This window comes from Grus americana, chromosome 6 (genome assembly GCF_028858705.1).
Source record: "Grus americana isolate bGruAme1 chromosome 6, bGruAme1.mat, whole genome shotgun sequence".
NCBI lineage: Eukaryota > Metazoa > Chordata > Aves > Gruiformes > Gruidae > Grus > Grus americana.
This window is the reverse complement of record NC_072857.1, coordinates 16,476,418-16,496,548: the sequence shown is the minus strand read 5'-3', so window position 1 is coordinate 16,496,548 and position 20,131 is coordinate 16,476,418. Positions and strand designations below refer to the sequence as shown.

General features: G+C 36.8%; 1 protein-coding gene across 4 annotated transcripts in view; it reads left to right on the top strand.

The window, feature by feature from the left end:
* Positions 1–19,906, top strand: part of MAP3K2 (mitogen-activated protein kinase kinase kinase 2) — a 54,928-nt gene extending 35,022 nt beyond the window's left edge. For 3 of the 4 annotated variants that reach the window (XM_054830948.1, XM_054830951.1, XM_054830949.1), the window contains 7 exons: positions 2,085–2,180; positions 4,852–5,058; positions 5,789–5,937; positions 8,304–8,435; positions 9,789–9,918; positions 11,019–11,196; positions 12,976–19,906. In XM_054830948.1, the coding sequence (XP_054686923.1) occupies positions 2,085–2,180; positions 4,852–5,058; positions 5,789–5,937; positions 8,304–8,435; positions 9,789–9,918; positions 11,019–11,196; positions 12,976–13,201 (1,118 nt within the window). In that variant the 3' untranslated portion in view covers positions 13,202–19,906. The remainder of the gene's footprint in view (positions 1–2,084; positions 2,181–4,851; positions 5,059–5,788; positions 5,938–8,303; positions 8,436–9,788; positions 9,919–11,018; positions 11,197–12,975) is intronic. The other variant, XM_054830950.1, reaches the window with a different exon arrangement.
* The last annotated feature ends 225 nt before the right edge of the window (positions 19,907–20,131 follow it).

Genomic DNA, 20,131 nt, shown 5'->3' with positions numbered 1-20,131 from the left:
GCCTTGATGCTGTGTAAACACTGTTCAGCAGTAACTAAAACATCCCTGTGTTATCAACACTGTTTTGGTCACAAATCCAAAACATAGCACCATACCAGCTATTATGAAGAAAATTGACTCTATCCCAGCCAAAACCAGTACATGGAGCCTTCGTTTTTGTGACTTCTGTGATTGAAAGCACTGCAAAGTGAAAGGATGAAGAACTGTGCTGTGCCTATAAATTAATCATCACCACTAATGTTGTTTTCATATGACACACTGGCTTGAATCCAAATTGTTGTGCTTGGTTCCGGATACGAAGTGCAATGGGTAACATTGAAAGTGCTTTGAGGTGTCTCTCATGGACATACCTTGCTACAGAATTTTGCTGTTGAACAATAATTAAGCTTCCAGTGAATCTGGAGTGTTTTTTGGTTTTTGATCTATTATATACTCTAAGGCTTCTTTTTATTTTGTTTGTGAAGCTTTATCCGGAGAACTGTGTGATAATGTGTTTTTTTCTTTTAAGGATTCTAGAGTGCTTAACAGATTACACCAATTTTAAATGAAGATAGAAATAAAACTGTGTATAAGAAGCATTTAGGTGGCAGTAATAAATACCAAAAATGTTGGAAATGTCAGAAATTAGTTTGCTTTTGGTAATCTTAACCTAGTTTACTTGTGTTTATTATGGTTACTTTTCTAATAAGATGATCTTGCAATATTTGTTTCTGCTTTTTCCTGTGGGATGCGCTGGTATTTTAACAATGGGATAGATAGCAATCGTTAATTCCATATTCAATATTTATTCTCATCATTTGATGTGTAACACATAAGTCAGCAAAAATGTCCATCTGGCCTAATCTTTTCTCCTGCCACAACCAGTACCAGGCTTCTATAGAGGAGCTTGGCTTAAGGGTTCTGCAAATGCAAGATGCTCTTCTGTGATTTGATGGATTTATTTATTTTTTTTTCCTTCCACAATTTTTTTCCAGTCCCTATTTCAACTCTATAAACTTTTAAAGTATCAACAGTATGTTGTGACAAGAAATTATGCAGTTTATTGTGTTTTATGAAGTATGTTCTTTGTGATTTTTTTTTTTAATAGACCTCTCTGTCTCCCTTTGAGCTGTTGCTTTTCTAGTCTATGGAGGCCTACATTCCTTATGGAGAAGCAATTTTGTATCTGTGATCATCTCTGTACTTCTAAATCTTTTCCATTTTTACTAAATCCTTGGAAATGCAGTAGACCAAAACTTTGTTCAGTATATCTTGATGATTTATAGCATTTAATTTGCTTCTTAGCCAATACAGAGAGTTCAGCTGCTGCTTTATTGGAACTTTCCATCACAATCCTTTACACTAGCCTACACTGAATTTCATCTGCCATTTTAACATCCAGTCACATAGATTCTTAAGAGCTTTCTGTAATTCTTCTGTTGGCTTTATTTCTCCAGATGATTTTGTCACCTCGCTATTCATTGTCTGTCCAGAGAATTTATGCATAATTAAACTGCATGAGTTGTAGCCCAGATTCCTGTGGAACTGTTGACCGTTTACTCCCATCTTATGTAGTTATCTTCTAACCAATTATTTATGCATGAGGGACTTTTTCTGTACCTTATGAATGCTTTTCTCCTTTAATAATTTTTAAAAGAGGAAGTATTGAATGTGTATTATTAATTCAAGCTGTGTTGACTCAGTCGCCAATTTTTCATATTTATGCATCTTTAAATTTTATTCTTTGTAATAGTTTCTGCCAATTTTCCTGGTGAACTGTAGTTTCCCAGAATTTGTCTAGAAACTATTTTTAAAACTAATTAGGCATGCTGCAGTCCTCTGACATTCTTTTAAGCAAGAGGTTACAAATCACTTGAGCTATAGCTCTTCTTGATCCTTTGGAACTTTTGGCTGAATGTTCTTTTAGTTCTTGTGATTCATTAGATATGTGGCTTTTGTTCTACAATCTCTTTTGCTCTGATGTGTCAAGTTGAAGCATATCCTCTGATATGTTCTCCCATGTTTAAGTTTATAATACCAAACTGATTAATTTAATATGCTCTTGTCACATCTTAAATTTTGAAATGTATCTTTTTATTTTCTAGTAGAGTATGATATCCCCATATTTGAGAAGTTTGGAAAGGGGGGGACTTATCCCCGAAGATACCATATTTCATATCATCAACAAGACTACAATGATGGTAAGTGTGAATACTGCAAGAGTTCTACTTTATTAATCTGCTTTTCTTTTGTTAAAAAGTGAAGAAGAAAATTTAGATTGTAAGATCTTAATGAATGAGAATATTGAAGCAATTCAAAGCTTAACTTCTTTCCCCAAACTCATTTGCTAAACTTCTAATGAGTGATAGAGCTGCTGAGCAGTCTTACCTCTGTTAAAGTTCTGGATTACAGAATTCATGACTCATATGCACAGCTATGAAAACGTTCTTTATCTTTGACCATGTGCGAGTCATCCAGTGTAAGCTTTTGACCTTTGTGACCCTTTTCTATCCAAAGTAGGTATGTCAGTTAGTTTGTAATTTCTTGTTTTGCTTTAAAAAAATGCGAAGACAGTGGTGTTTCTATTAACAGTTTCTCAGATTGAAAGAGTAATTAACACTGAAGAGTAGTGATTTAAACCAAGAATTAACAATTAGCTGGTGAAATCAATTGTTGGAATGCAAGACAGCACCTGCTGATGTGGCCACAAAACTGATCTGGACAGTAATAACATAGATGTAAACTTAACACGTGTTAAATTTCCAAAGGAAGGGAAGAGGAGCAGCTGAAGGATTGTCTGACTTGAGGGTGCGTGAAGCACTAGTTGAGAAGTGTGAAGAAACTTTTCGAAAGATCAGATGGTCTCATTTGCAGTATGGAATGAGCACAGCAATAAATGGAATTCTGTTACAGAAATACCAAATAGAAGAACTGCAAGGCAGCTTTGGTCCAGTTCCTTGCTCTAAGGCAAGATTAGAGGCAAAGATCTGTCACACTGACTTTTAAGTCAACTCTAAAATTACTCTAAGAGAAGAGATACTCATTTTCTTTATGTAACTAACTTCAAAAGTAATTTATCTTATAACTTACCTTTCTCTGTCTTCATTTGCAGGAAAAATTATTTAGAGACTAGTAACTACTTACTCCATTTTAACACAGTGAAAAGTTGGTCACTGCCCATATGTAACACTACATCACACACACATCTGATTTCTCTCCTTAGTTTTCTTCTTTCAAGCCTTAAACCTTACCTCAGACATTTTTGCAAGCCTTTTTTTTTTTTTTTTTAATTTTTTTTTCTGGTCTCTTCTCCTTTCTTGTAGTGGCCAAAGCTTGATAGAGTACTGTAGCTGAGGCTTTTCTCATGGCCACTTTATGTGTAACGTAGGATGTAACCATAACTCGATGTGTTACAGTCATGCTAATACATTCCAGAATGACACTTTATTTTTTTTATAGTCACTATGCTGACTGCTGTTCAGTCTGTGGTCTATTATAGTTCCTATATCCTTTTCTACATGACTTTTAGCCAGCCAATTACTTTACACTTTGTGATTTCTGCATTTGATTTCTCTTCAAGTATGTATGTTGTACTTCCTTAATGAATTTCATCTTGTTGATTTCTGAATCATCTCCAATTTACTCATATCATTGTGCGTTTTGATTTTTATCTTTAAATGGACTTACAGCCACATGTAACTTGATGTCATCTGCAATATTTCACTGTATTATGTTCCATCATACATATTATATCATCAGTTAAAATAGCGTATGGAAGTGAGCTAAAGGTAAACTGCTGTGGGTGCTTAAATTATGCTCCCCTTTGAGAAATCACTGACAACTGCTATGGATCTGTCTTGGGCACACTCTGCATAGTAAGTTGGTCTATGCAACACTTCACTAGTTAGCCTATGAGAATGTCCAGATGAAATGGGGAAATTGGATTAGCAACATGTGACAAACCAATTATGGCTGGTTTATCACCTTATTATCTTCTCAGTGTTTTATAAAACTGCTTAATAATTTGTTTCTTGGAATTCAAATTGGCCAGACTAGTTTATAAATCTGAGTCCACATTTTCAAAGATGTTTTACCTGCCTTCTTCAGTCACCTGGGAACTCCTTCTCCAGTGTAATACCTAATAAATCAGAGACTCCTTCAGCTATTTCGATGAGTTCTGTAGGATGAAACTTCGTCAAGCTATGCTGACCTAAAAATGTTCATGTTATCTAAGTAGACTAACATGACTTGTGTTAGTCATCTGGTTGTAATTAAGCTTTATGAAGATCAGTGCTTTTTTTTTAATTCTAATGCTGTAGCCATCTCTGAATTATGCATTGTTTGTGATTTTTTTTTTAAAATATTTTTTGTGATCTACCTGTTGATTCCATGCATAGGTCTTTCTCTGCATTCAATTCTTATTAGTTTGCAGGATGAAGATGTGTCGGCCTGGGCGCCACTGGAATGTAAACATATCTCTCACTCTCCTTTTTATCAGAAATTTGGTATTTATACCTTAATAGGCCAATAAAAGTAGAGGTGTGGCATTTTTGTTTCTCCTCTCACAATCCTCCAGGTTTCTGAAGCATGTTGATTATATTTCAGAACAGTTCTAGAATTTGGTCCCAATTTCGGTCACTTAAATGTGAACTGGTTTTTGATTCAGTCTAATCCTTACATACATCTGTGATGAAAGTTTGTTTTCTTCTAGGTGGAAAGTTAAACCAGTAAATTACATGATCATCACATCATATCATACACTGTGGAAGATTTGAGCTACGTTATGTGGAATTTGTAAAGTATTTGCATACACACATTGCATAGCAGTATATTTTGTAGTGTAACATTAGTATTCTTTGTATGTCATTGAAGGTCGTAAAACTTTTCCAAGAGCCAGAAGGACTCAGGGGAACAGCTTCCGATCACCAGTGAGTTTCAGTCCCACTGATCACTCACTGAGCACCAGTAGTGGAAGCAGCGTCTTTACGCCGGAATATGAAGATAACCGAATGAGGAGGAGAGGAAGTGACATAGACAATCCTACCTTGTCAGTCATGGACATCAGCCCGCCCAGTCGCTGTAAGTTAAGGCATTTTGTGAACTCCACTGTAAAACTCTTACCTTTCAAACATACCATGTCAAAACTAAGCGTGTCATCAAAATATGTGCAATTGAATAATATGTTTTTATCTCTCTAGTAGGAAAAAGCCAAGACACTATGCTCATCAGTTTTTTCATTGCTTACTGTGCCAACATTCATGTAGATTTTCACATGGAAATTGGATCTGTGATAACAAAACACTACAAATATATTTGATTATTTGTTAGACTCTTGAGGACCCAAGAAGGGTTATGTAGGTAGCAGTTACTATTTATTTTTGCAGATGTTGGTCAAGTTTTCTGATAAATTGTCGACCCTAAGTGTTTTGTATCTGTAGTGGCATTTCAGAAGAAAATATGATAACTTTAGTAGTTGCTATATTTTAATCATGCCTTGATTTTTTTAAAAAAATGTTACTAAGTTTCTTTAACGTGCTTTTTCTGTTTTTCAGATTAGCTGTTTCTAGTGGTTTTGAGTATGTCTATCTCTACCACAAATTTTTTTGTGAATAAATTTAAGTAGCTCATGTTTTCCATCTTACAGGAAGTTTTATTGATCTTTGTAACTTATATGGAGAGGTTTAGGACGCACAGTCTCTGTTGTTGAAAAACATAGTCTTTTAAAAAATTATTTTCTGTGTATTCCAGTTTTTTTCGATCAGCTGAATAACAAGCTCATTTGAAAACCAAAACATACTTATATTTTCAGCACCACGAGCTCCAACTAATTGGAGACTTGGTAAGCTGCTGGGTCAAGGTGCATTTGGCAGAGTATATCTGTGTTATGATGCTGATACCGGAAGAGAACTGGCTGTTAAACAAGTTCAGTTTGATCCTGATAGTCCAGAAACCAGCAAGGTAAGTGATACTGTCCTGGTTTTGGCTGGGATAGAGTTAATTTTCTTCCTAGTAGTGGGTATAGTGCTGTAGTTTGGATTTAGGATGAGAGTGATGTTGATAACACACTGATGATTTGGTTGTTGCTAGGCAATGTTTACACCAAGTCAAGGACTTTTCAGCTTCTCATATGTTCCACCAGTGAGGAGGCTGGTGGCGCACAAGAAGCGGGGAGGGGACATGGCCAGGACAGCTGACGCAAACTGGCCAAACGAATATGCCATACCATATGACATCATGCTCAGTATATTACATGGGGGAAGCTGGCCAGGGGTTCAGACCACAGCTTGGAACTAGCTGGGCATCAGTGGTCTGTGGGTGTTGAGCAATTGTGCTGTGCATAATTTGTTTTGTATATTCTTTTATCATTATTATTATTATTATCTCCCTTTTCTGTCGTATTAAACTGTCTTTATCTCAACTCATGAGTTTTACCTTCCCACCCCAGGCCCACCCCCGCCCCAATTCTCTCTCCCATCCCACCGAGGCGGGGAGTGAGCAAATGGCTGTGTGGTTGTTTTAGCTGCCAGCCAGGTTAAACCACGACAGATACCAAAAAGAGAGATTGTAAAGGGCTTCTGTGGAAGTGGTGTGTTCTAGACTAGACTAATGTTCCTTTCCTTGCACAGGGTGATATTTTAAAACCTGTTGTGTTTTCATATCCTTGTTAGGAATCCTGTTTTGTCAGTACCTCAGAGAATTAATTTGGTTACCTGTTTCTAATGTTACACCGAATTTATTAATTTTCAGACATATCCTTATGCAGTGAACATACATAACTGCATGCAGTCTCAGTCTCTAAAATTAAACAATCCATTATGAAGTATGCTTTAAAATAGATAATTATTTATACTTACAGGAATTAGAACAAGTTCCATTTATAAAAAGAAAAATCTGTACTAATTTAAGTATTCCTGAAAATAAATTCTTGAGGATATTTTGTTTGGCTATGAAGACATTTTGAGATTCTTATCTTTTGTATCTTTTGCAGGGGATTTGGTGTTTTGGGGGGCAATTGTTTGTTTTGTTTTTTAAACTTTCGGCATCAGGGCTAGCCAGTATTATTTGCTGTATTTCTCTCTGAATAGCAAAAATTTCATTGTCAGTTTATTCTCTCTCTAAAATTGAACTTGTCCTTCTTTAAATACTGGACACTTAAGGAGAGAAACTATTTAAAAGTAGCACCAGTCTTCTATTTCTTTTTTTCCAAACCACACTTGCTGCTTTTTACAGGATGGAAAAAGAATTATTACTTTTCCTGCATTAGGACTGCGTTCTGCACTGTGGGGAGCAAGGCCGGGGAAAAAATGGGTGTAAGCATGATTGCAGGATTGAGTGGCTACCAGTTATAGTTGCTGCTACTAGTGATGTAGGATCAAGGAAAAAAGCCAAGAATGACTTGTGCTGTAGATTTCTAGTGTAGTTGTTGTTGCTACTTTTTTAAAGACGTAACAAAAAAATGTTAAATGTAAAATACTGTAGTCTCTCCTGTAGCAAGAGTTTTGTGACCTCACTTGCCATAGCAATTGGTAATGTGTGCCTCCAGTGTCAAAAAAAATCTGTTTTCCTTCAAACCTCAGAAGTGTGAGGGTATCAGTAATAGCCTGTGACTGATAAAAAGTAAGTTTTGATGAAAGACTTTTAGGCAAAATTTGGAATCTAGTCAAGTTTGAATTTGTGGGTTAGTATTTTTCCAGCTTCTTACTGTACAGTCGGTTTCAAAATATCTTACTTCCTGTTTGCAAAACTTTAGTATTTCAGATAGCTCTAGAGAAAGCACCATATGTGTTACTGTTTTTCCTTGATGTATTTCTTTATTACAATATGAAGTGGTCCCCAAAGGCATTTTTAAAGTGTAATCTGTCATCCTGAAAAAGTTACAAATTAATGCTAATTATTCCATTACCAAGATTTAAAGGTTTTTTTATTATTTTTTTTAACTCAACTGGAGGCTTGTGACATGTTGCATAATGATCACTAACTTCATACACATACTGATATCTTCTGTGCTCTGAAATAACTTCAAAATAAGAGAAACAATGAAATAACAGCAAAATCACCCCAAAGTCAATTTATAGAAAGGCCATAGTGGCTTTTTTACTTCCCTCAATCAAGTCATAGTGGGTTTTTTACTTCCTTTACTAATGGTGATATTTTCTTGTTATAAAATGTATAAACTTTACATAAGCTATAAGAGTATTTTGTTACTTTTTTTTTTTTTTTTTGCATAACCCTTCTTATGTACATATTGTCCTGCTTTAAAAAAATCCAAAACACTATTATTACTACATCAAATGTGGTAAATCTTGTCTGTTTTTTCCTTTTAGGAAGTAAATGCACTTGAATGTGAGATTCAGTTGCTGAAAAATCTGCTGCATGAAAGAATTGTTCAGTATTACGGCTTCTTGAGAGATTCACCAGAAAGAACCCTCTCTATATTCATGGAATATATGCCTGGGGTAAGCAAGAGGGCCAGTCCACTTCAACCATTGTTTCTATGCAATATGACAAGCACCCAAGTAGACAGCTTTTGCAGAAGTGGACACAGATATTAAAGAAATGTCCAAGTTAAAAACAGTAGCCAAAGATGACTACTGACAACTCTTACAGGAGTCTGTCTTCTCCATTGCTCGTTTGGGTTTTCAGAATTACAATGGCTTGCACAAAAGTTGTTTGTATTTGATTTTGGCATAAGAAGTGCCTGGCAGTGTCTTTGAAAAGATAATATCATCATTAGTAAACTCTTGATTCTTCCTCAATTTTAATGTTTCTTTTTGCTGTGCTTCAGCTTGTGCTGTAGTGTAGTCACCTTCTCAACTCCTTAATTATTTCAGGAAAACAAAAAGTAGCTAAGATCAGTGTGGGAATAAGTGCATACGGAAAATAATCTTGCTGCTTCGTTTTTGTGTGGCACTTAGGTACACGCTGAACTCTTCTTCTGACATTATAATATTTAACAAAACAGTAGAAAACTATAGCTTTTCATTTTCTTACCAAGTGGGATCAGCAGAGCTAAATGAAATATGCTTGTATAGAAACATAGGCTCTGTAATTCTGAATACTTGCAGCATTCTACTGTGAGACTCCAGAAAAGAAAAAAAAAAAAAGCAGTGTGTGGGTATTTTTGTGGTGGTGGTGGGTTTTTTTCATTTGCTTGGGGTTTTTTATGCAAGTTCTGGGCTTTGTTTTGGGGGCCTTGTTGAATGTTTCTGAGATTGAGGACAGTGTCACAGAAGTAATTGTAGCAGTCTGTAATTCTGTGTGACAAAGCCCGTTTATACAGAAATAGTTACAAGACCATGAATTTTTGATTTAATGTTATTTTAAGCCAAGACTTGCTTACGTCTTAGTTTTTACATAAAGCACCATCCTCCAGCATGTGGTGTTTTTTTCTTGACAACCTTTTTTTTTTCCTGAGTATAAACTAACCAGGGTAAACGGTATGTGTTTTGTCCAACTTGAGTATCACCATTTAATCATCAAAAAAATTGAGAGCAGTGCTTGAGTCAAAATACTGCTGTTCTCTTTTTCTGTACATCACACTGGAACTATTCAGCTGTTTGACAGTTTCAAAATTAATAGCTTAACATTTCAGTATATGACTTCCCCGTCCAGCCTCTTTTTCGTCAAAGTTTGTATTTTTCTCAGTGGAGGTAAAAGCACAGATAGAGTTGATCTAGAGAAGTACTGCAACTCTAAATGTCTACATTTCAGGCATAAATTTCATTGAACTTGCATTGAAATTCAACTGCATTATTAGCCCACTTGTGATTCTAGAATTCACAGTGTTTTATACTTCTTGTTTGCTATAGGGTTCCATCAAAGACCAATTGAAATCATACGGAGCACTCACAGAGAATGTGACTCGTAAATATACGCGGCAGATTTTAGAAGGAGTTCACTATTTGCACAGTAATATGATTGTCCATCGAGATATCAAAGGTAATGATATTTCTGTGCACAGTTCAGTGCTCTTTACTACAAATTCTTTTCTACTCTTTTATGAAGCGCTAAAATGTGATTAAGTTTGAAATGCAAAAATACTGAATTAGAATCAATGAGATTGCTGTCCATCATTTATTCTTGTCACTGTTGTAAGCTGAGGGGGGAAAAATAAGCATCTTTTTCAGAAGTCTGCTAGAACATCACAATGTTTCCATAGTCTCTGTCTGCAAAACGATCATGATGCATTTCTTTCTGATTCTATTTTAATATTAATAGTTTTGAATATATCAAAGGATTATGTCATCACAAATAGTGCAGAGGAAAGCATTGTGACTTGAAAGTTTATTTTTAGAGCTTTGTTTCTATCAGTTACATAGAAATTACCCAGCATTTCACTGATACAAGAAATGACTGGCAGAGGTGACTTGCCTGATCAAATGACTTAGACTTCTTCCATTTTACTGCCAGGAAACCTGAGGAAACAGACATATTTACTTTTTGCAGATATATAGATATATATATATATATATATATATAGGTGACTTGCAAGTGCTGCGTAAGCAAATTACAAATATGTATGAAGATGGTGACGTGCAAAATAGGTGTGTTGATCACAACCCTGTTGTATTCCCTAAACTCTTACAATTTTCCTGTTGCTTTGTATCAATAGTATTTTGTTCCAAAAAAAAGTTGAGATATCACAGTCAATTCATACATGCTTATGCAGATAAGTGTTCTGAACAGATCTGTAACAGAGATTGAGATTTTGCTTTAATATAGTATGAAGACATTTGCAGTTGTGTGGAAATTTTGTTTCCTGTTTCTTTTTATTTCCCTTGTATGGCACATTCCTCATTGTGTCAGGAAGGCTTTACAAAGTGACTGGGACTTGCCGGAAAAAGCCTACGATGCAGACCAATGTGTACATTTCATTATTTTCTGCACCTCTGAATAAAGTAATAGAGAATTTACATTCTCTGCTCATTCCTGGCTTGAAATACTAGGCTGATCTTGCATTGTATCACTGAATCCAAACTTACGTTACCATTTTCCACACCAAAATGTTAACGGACTTTTCATGAATGTAACACTTACAGGAGCAAATATTCTGCGAGATTCAGCAGGCAACGTGAAGCTCGGTGACTTTGGTGCCAGCAAACGACTGCAGACGATATGTCTCTCTGGTACAGGAATGAAGTCTGTCACAGGAACTCCATACTGGATGAGTCCAGAAGTTATTAGTGGAGAGGGGTACGGCAGAAAAGCAGATATCTGGTATGTTTAAAAAAACCCAATTCTTTACTGAAAGGTGTCATGTCAGAATGGGCTCTTTTTCAACAGAGTGTCAGTGTTCATTATCTGAAGTTGGAGTGTTTCATTCTAGGGTTTAAGGTGAAGAAGCACTGACAGTCACATTTGGAGAGCGTAACACTGAAAATTGGGAATTTTTCATTTGGCAGTTCCTCAGCCCATTGATTTAGGGATCATAAGAGAATCCTTTGAACTGACCTTGCATGAAGTTAGGATTACCAGACTGTTTGCAAATCCTGGAGTGGTACTGGTGAAAGCAACATGTGAAGCTTTGAAGCATCAGTTAAGTCAGGGTCCAGTAATGAAACTTTATCACTGAAATACCTTTGATGCAAGGCAGAAAATGAAATGCTGATTCTTTAAAAGATGAGCACATAAGAATGAATTAGCCAGACTTAAATGGGAGGTATCAAAAAAATAATTTGGTTTAAGTTGGTATTAATTATTTAAGAATTTAGAGGGAAAGGTAAATTTAAAAAATGAATGTTTTTGATACTTTGTGTAATATGGCATAGTCTAACGTAGCTCCAGGCCAATGGACAGATGATTTTAACAATTAGATTCCTTGCACTGCAGGTGATCTGTCAACAGACAGAATAATACGCAGGCAGCAGTAGATACGCAGGAGTAGTAACGCTTTCTGTGTTTAAAAAGGAACCACGTTATATCCAAACAATGGCAATACTTTTAATGTCAGGGAAATTAATTTAGCCTACTTCAGATCACTTAATAATTATTCTGCTATACTTGAATAACGGAACAGCCTTACAGATTTCAGGCTGTTGACTTGCTGAACTTCGAAGTATTTGTACCAAGGCTAATACATGTTTTTTGATGGAGAAAATCCTGGTTAAAACTAAGAAAAAAATACTGAAGTTTGGTTTCTGTCAGTCAGCAAATCCTTATTGTGTAAAGAAATGTACCTCTGTCTAACCATAAAACTTCTTGCAAGCATCTTGAAAAACCATAAAACTTCCTGAAAATTCAGAAATTATTCCAGCCTATCCATTTTGCGGTATCATTCGCTTGTTACGGGAAGAGGCTGATCTTGCAGGACTTATGGAACAAACTCTTTTCTGGCCATATGCATGCCTTTCCGCCTTCCTAAATCCTTTAAACATCAGCTTTGTATACAAAGATTGTTTAGGATCTTAAAATTTTGTTTGGCAATCTAAGTGTATTCCTTAACTGAAAGAGGAAGATACCACTGAAGTATGGTTTTAAACTTTTCAACTGCCACGCTGTGTTTGCACATTATTCCTTGGTGATAACTTGTGCACTTCTAATGAGCTAGCAATATACGCAGAATACACAAAGCATTCCTGTTGCTTTGCGTGTCCGTTAGGCCGTAACGAGCAAGAAAGCTTTCCAGCGCACTCAAATCCTGCGGGTGTCTGAAGAGCTGGGGTACAAGGGTTGTGCAGCGCTCGGGGCCTGTATCAGCCTGCTGAGCCATGCTGTAACGCAGCTGGTGTTGCCTGGATAAATACCTCATTCTCTCTTCACTGAGGTAGTAGCTTTTGGCCCAGTGAAGATGTAGGTAGTGATTTGTGTAACTTTGATATAAAGCATATAGCTACACATGCAATTTTTTTAAACACCTGTTTTCCGCTGCAGTTGTTCCATGGAGTTAAGTGGACACTACTTATTTGTCGTATTTCAGTCGCTCTCTGCTATTTCTTGTTTTCCTCGAAGGGCATGACTCTGTTGTAACCTGCTGTTTCACTTCTGCCTCTGTTTCAGGAGCGTAGGTTGTACAGTGGTAGAAATGCTCACTGAGAAGCCCCCATGGGCAGAGTTCGAAGCAATGGCTGCCATCTTTAAAATTGCCACTCAGCCAACCAACCCCCAGCTGCCACCTCATGTCTCCGACCATGCTCGGGATTTCTTGAAACGGATTTTTATCGAGGCCAAGCTGCGACCATTTGCAGATGAACTGCTAAGACACACGTTTGCACACTATCACTAACAGCCTGCCTCAACTCGGCTTGCATCTACTGCGTTTATTTTCTATTTGACTGCACTTTTATTTTTATTTTTTACAAAAAGGAGAAAAAAGACAAGAGAGAGAATATTCTCTTGAATCTTTGTTTCACTTAGATTGTAAACAATCTAAATTTTGTATCTAAAATGAGAATCTTCTCTCCCCCGCTCCCACCAGGACTAGAACTTTTTGTTTCTCTAATGTACTGATGTGGTTCGTGTAGATAAAGCACTTTAGTACATATTTGTTCCTTATTTAAAGGGGAAAAAAAAAAGACAAATGCTTGGACAGTCAGGAACTGTGTGACTTTTTCTGACACCGCTGACTGACTCAGGGTGCAGGGAAAAATAGACATGCAGCTAAAGGACAAGAAGGTTACTTCTCTGTGATTCTTCTTTATATTATAAGTACTTGCGGCAGAGAGTTCTAAGTTCTTACTATATTTTAGCATTTTAATCAGTTTCTGGATTTTGCGGTTTAAGCTGGAACATGCAGTTCTGAGAGTTAATGATAAAGCTGGAAGAACTTGGAACTCTTTGTACAGCAGCGTGTCTAACTGGTACTTCTATGTGACCAAAAGAAAATAACAAAAAATAACTCAACACTGATGTACTAGTTAGAGGTTTTGGTGTAGAACTATTGTATTACCTTAATAGGAGAATAATTACAGGTAAACAGATTACGGACCCAGACTCCTAGGAGCTACTATACTGCAAGGGGAAAATTTCCATAATAGACAAGGGTCAGCTGTTGGATGTAAATAGTTAGGAGAATGCCTCCTGCTGTATCTGCCAAAGAGAACCTCTGTTGCATAAGCTTGGAGGGAGACGGTTTTCTTAAATAATTAAAAATAGTAATGTTGAGAGTCAGTTCTCCTCCACAATCCCGCGCATGGCTGGAGGGGAAGGAGAGTGACTAATCCTTGTGCAGTATATGAGTTACTTGATTCAGAATGAGCTATAAGAAATGTTTTCAAAGCTGTTGAGAGGCGCTAGGGTGGAATGTATGTCAACATCAAGTGCCTGAATAATGTAAAATTCTTCCCGTTATGCACTAAAAAGTTGTTTTAGTAACACCGTTCAGTCATCTAGGATGTGTTAAAATGTCCTGGAATAAAGTTAAACATCTTTTAACACCAGGAATAAGTCACTGAGAAAGATAAGACTCCAGTTATATTTTTAATAAGGTAGCGATGATGAATCCACGTGAACAAGGAGGCACAGCACAAAAGACTGTATGACGAATAGGCCAAAAGCGCAGAGAGCGCCAGCAATTGAATATCATGAGCGTGATTACTCCAGCCTGATAATCCAGATGATTGGTGTTTGTCAGATTTCCAGCTATCATAAAACATATGTTAATCACTCTTTCTGTTTCTGAAAGAGTATAATAAAAGAACAAAAGTAAAACTCAGAAATACTGCTGCTCAGTTGAGCAGTCCAGGTACTGACCAGGTGAACTGAATAACTGACTTTTCACAACAGAAACGTCAAACTCTCATATTTTTGTAGAAGAACACAACACAAATAATTTAAAAGGGCATTTGGAAATAAACTATTGGGCTACAGAACTGAAATAACGTATACTGTTTTGGATGATTCATTGTTTGCTTTTGTTGTATTGTAAAGACAGAGCGGGCTGGTACTGTGAACCTTGTTCACTCTGACAAGGCTCTACCTGGTTTGCATATTTAGAGGACTGTCAGAATTACAAAGTGCATGGAGATAGAACTATAAGCTTACCCATTCCCATGGTACTTCACTCATGACATTTCTGAATTTATTCTGCTAATTTCCAAATTTTGTACTAGAGCATAAGCAGGAGTATAGATCTATCCGAATCACTTTACCTGTAGTGGAGCGAATGATTTTTTTGAGGCCATCTCTCCTGAGACTGAGTGGTGGCTGCTTCAGTTTTACCCAGCTTATAATTTCCTTGGTCAGGGTACACAACTGTGCAAGGTTTTCTGAGCATGGGAAGAACTAGTCAGACCAGGGAAAGTTTAGAAGGCTGAAAGGAAAGTCAGCTTGTGCTGACTTTTTTTTTTTTTTGCTTCACTAGATAAAAGCTATGAAACCCTTTAAGAAGAATTGGTATGTAATCTGCTGTAAAGGACCTTTGCTTTATAAGCAAAATTTAGTGACAGCAGGGATGGGAAGTTTAACGTAGAGCCTAATAGTTTATGTAGGTAATTTAAAGATCGTGTAATTGAAATGATTGATTTTAAACAGATAAAGTACCAAAACCAAGGTGAAAATGTATATAAAAATCAGTAGTGGACAGTGATATCTGAAAAGGTAAGGAAATTTTATATTACCAAAAAAGGACATTAAAGGGAAAATGTAACCAGGTTTGTCTGTAGCATTCATAAGATTTAAATATACTATTCTAAAAAGAAAGTGCACTCTCTGAAGCTTGAAAATTTTCACAATCTAGTTTTCTTAATAATGTGTCCTTTTTGTGAGACAGTGCTGGCTCATGTATATTGCAATATCACTTCCTCATTGTGATTTTTCGTTACTGAATAATCAAGCTTGCTGCTTTTGTGCCTTTTCTAAGAAATGGCATTCAGTCATGACAACGGTAAGCATTTTGGAGCCAGGAAAAAAAGAATATGCAGAATTAATTTTCCTTAATTTCTTTGACATATCAGAAAGCTACCAATGTGTAAAGACAGTGCTCCTTAAATGAAGATGACATTTGTCAGTTCTAGTGATTCTAGTAAAACATTATGAATTTAACCAAGATGAGGCTTGAGCTGTTTTTTTCCACCCTATGGATAATTTGTCTACTGACTTAAGCAACTTGAGCAAATTAGGCGATTATTAACATAAATGTTTTGAGCTAGAAGTAATTATGAAGCTACATCAGATTTTTACCAAAAGGTGAGCTGATATTTATCCCCTACTGGGGTAACGTAGTAAACCAAGCTGCATTAAATCACGTAGTACCTCTGTATACGATGTCTGTAAAGCACTTACCTTGACTACTGGTGTGATAACGAACAAACCCTCGTTCTGGAATCAGAGAGGGCACGTGGAATTGCGTGCTTAACACTCCATTGGAGCGGGGATGCAGAGCCAAGATCCCTGCTCCCAGCTTCCTGTATCCTACTAACAGATACCAGCGTTTTAGAATCATGAATTAGTCTTAACTCTTGAATCCAATTACTAGGAAACTGCCAATGAAAACAATAGTGTTCTAGGGTTGTTTTGCTTTTCTGTAAATGCCATGATGAAGCTATGCTCTCAAAAAAAAAAATAAGGATTGAGGCTCACAGTGAGTGTGCATATTTTCAGAAGACTGACTTACCTACTAATGAATTTTATTATTCTGTCTGCATGTATTAAGTAGCAAAAGTTAAGCTACTTGTGTAGTATGGTTGTAATGTTGTAACTAACAGTCCTCTTAGAGAGTGACTGAAAGTTTCAGTTGTATTAAGGCAAGTTGTTTATTTTTAATTTGGGTGATAGAAATATCCATGCAAGGAATTAAAAAGGTATGGATCTAATAATTGCAAAGTTAAATTGACATAGATTTTTTTTTTCTGACAGTTTAAATATAGGCTTAAATTTTTTTTATTTGCAATTTGATTTGTAGCTAACCAGTCCTTTCAGTATAACAAAATGAAAAGTTACTTCTTTTTTAGCTAGTGCCTTTTTATCTGTATGCCTTAATTTGGTTCATATTTGAACACCATATTGAAATATGTCATATGATTCCATGTCACCAAAGCAGTCTTAGAGTATGGGTTTTTTTTCAAAGTGCCCAAACCAGAATTCACCCAACTGCACTGAAAAGTGTGCTTTAGGTATAATCTGTGGCAGACATTTCAATTCAGAATTTTAAAAAGTGATTTTTGGAGCACTTCCTGAGGGCTTCCTCTGCTGATTCAGGTTCTGTGTTTGTGTTTTGGAGATTGTACACTGATGCGCATACCAGAAAAAGGACTTTTCTGCACTCGCAGAAATACTGCTGGGGTCAAGGTTTAGCTTCCTAGCTCTGGTACCGGACTCTGGGTTTGTGTAGGGACGGCAGCAGAGTTCTTGGTGGACTTGAAATTATAGTTGGTACACTTGGGGTACTGTATTAAAAGCCGTTTACTTTCAGTACACGGAAGTGTGATGTGTCTGAGCAAATGAACAGATTTCTCAGTGAAGCGAGCGTCGTGCCCGTTAAATTCTTTCCTTTGGATATTCCTTGCCCTGCCGTTGTCTTGACTGAAAGCCTTGCAACACCTGTAGGTATAGCGCAGTACAGCAAGCCATTCTTTTGGACAACATAGAGCAATGTCTAACTGCAGCTTCAGAGACTTGAGCAAATTGGTCAGATCTACAGTTATTTATAACCAATTTCTTACTTTTTATAATCTTGAAAGTCATTGTCACGCATATAGAAAAGCATAATGTGTGTGCTTGAATGTAAGTCCCCTATGGCGTTTCCGGAAAAGCAGAAGTATTACCTCCAGTATCGTTTCTTCTTGCTGGTAACTTGCTGTCTTGTGGTAATGACAAGTCTGCAGTGTAAAATCACATACAATTACCAAAGCTTTTCTACCCCCATATACATATAGCCAAAAGTGATGTTTCATGGATTAGTACTGTTACTTATAGATACATATATATCCATCAGTAAGCTATTGCTAACTGAGCAAAGCAGGTACTAGTAAAAGGTGATAGACACTGCCCATATTTAAGAGATTTGGGCGTTCATAGTTGCTGTTTTGATGTGCAAAATTCATGCCAGCATTACAATGAAGAGTTTACTTTTTCAAACTCTTTTTAACTTAATCTTCTTGTTGTCATTCTAAAAGCAACGCGTAAGCTTGGTGACTCTAAACCTGGTGACTTCTAGAGCCGGGTTTGAGCTTTGGGACATTTAAGCAATGCCATGAAGATAAGTAGATTTGTGACCTGGCCTGCTCTGTGCGCCGCAATAAGAACGTTTCAGAGCTGCTGGGGAGCAGTCCGCTTGACATGACAGCCAAACGTCACCCACAGGTACGGGGGTGTCAATGCTGCCTTCAGGAGGCACGCCAGAGCACCCCAAAGTGGCAGGCAGAACTGCTGCCAACCCCGGGGGCTCTGCATCAAAATCCTCGATCAGAAACAAAGGAGCTCCTTTCTCTTTTTATTTCCTCACTTGGCCCGCACGGTTTATTTTTCTTTCATGTTGGCATTACTTAAATACTGCATGGGTGGTGGCGGTCACTGGTGGCTCCTGAATAGGGTACGAGTTCGTGTCCAGGTTTACACCAGGGCCCCGGTCGCTGCAGCTCGCTGGAGCAACCCTTGGGTTTTTCTAGCAATGTGTACACATACGGATTTGAGGGGTAGATGGAGGAAACAAAATTTCCCGCATTTCAAAGCACCGATGCTAGCAGTCACGCTTTAGCTGGGTCTTCGTTTTCATAAACTTTCTTCTAAAGGGAGAGGAACTGGATTAAAACACATTAAAATTGTATCTCATGGTTCAGCCCTTACGCTGAGTCCGCTGATGAGGGCTGGAGGTCAGGGTCTTCTGTCGCGAGACAAGGCAAAGGATACTCTAATTCCAGAGTTGGGTATTCATGGGAAATATTTCAGAGGTTTTTCATGTCTTTTACCCCAAACCCAGGCGATCCTTTTCCCCAGGGGTTATATAATATGGATTTAAAACAAGGATTGCATTATTATTATTTTTTTCCTGAACAGGCATTAGACTGTCGGTTCCCTAGTGTTTGTTTCTCGTTGATAGTATAAAAGGTGGTGTCATCCTAAAATTGGAACAGTTTGTTAAAGCCTAGTGTCTGTCATCTCGGACCTCGCAGGAGTCGTATAATGGAGTATCACTGTAAATACGTGGAGGAGACTTAGATGAGTTGGAACGTAGGCTTTTAGTTTTCATGAAGCTATGAATAAAAATTTGTAAATTTATTCGATCTAATGTACATTTTTATGTAGCCATTAAATTCTCTATTTAATCTATCAGTTTCTCACTGTAAATGTTTTTACTCTCAGTTGAATGCTGGGCACAGTTTGTAATGTATGTACACAAAGGTGTTTTTTTCTATCAACGTTGACTTTTTTGCACATTTTTGGAAATATTTAATTTGTACACTGATTTAATACTCTGACCAATTGTTGATGGGTGTATGAGAATCACGTGTGTGTGCAATGTACTACTGTCTGGATGTATGGGTTTTTTTATTACTTTTGAGATGTTGCTACCAGTAACTGCACTGCTGTTGCTGCTTTACATGGAATATCTTGTGTATAAAAAAAAAAAAAGATAAAAACAATTAAAAAATTAGCCTATGGTTGTCTTGGTTGAGGAACTCAGGAGTTGAGCATTGCTTACTAGTTCCGTTAGGCTAACAACCTTCCAAACTTTAAAAAAAAACAAAAACAAAACCCCTTGTAATTCTGTGTATGCATTGAATGTGTGTGTATATGTATATATCCCAGTAATCTTATTCCACAATTTCATTTCTACATTTTTATGAACTTGTTTTTTAAGGGTACTATGTTTAGTTAGAATAATTAAATATATAAAAGCTTTGAGAGATGATTTACTAGATAAATATATTTTCAGCTGGCTGATGTTCAAAATATTTTTTTAATTTTTGTTTTTAACCATTCAAAATGTATTTGTATTTCCAAAATCAGACACGAATTGTACTTAGAAATATATTAAAACACTCTGTAGGGACAACAGTGTGATTTCTCTGTTAAGAATTTTGTATTTTACAGCAGTGCGGAATGTCACTCTCGTACCTGAATTTGCAATTGGCTTTTTTTTTCTTTTTTTTAAATTTCAAATGTGCTTCGCGGCAGCCCGTATTTTTAATTGTTATTTTTAAAAAGCACTTTCTCTGCCTCGGGCCGTTCTCTTTTCCCCCGCTGTAACCGAGGCCTTCCTCCGCTGCCCGCCCGC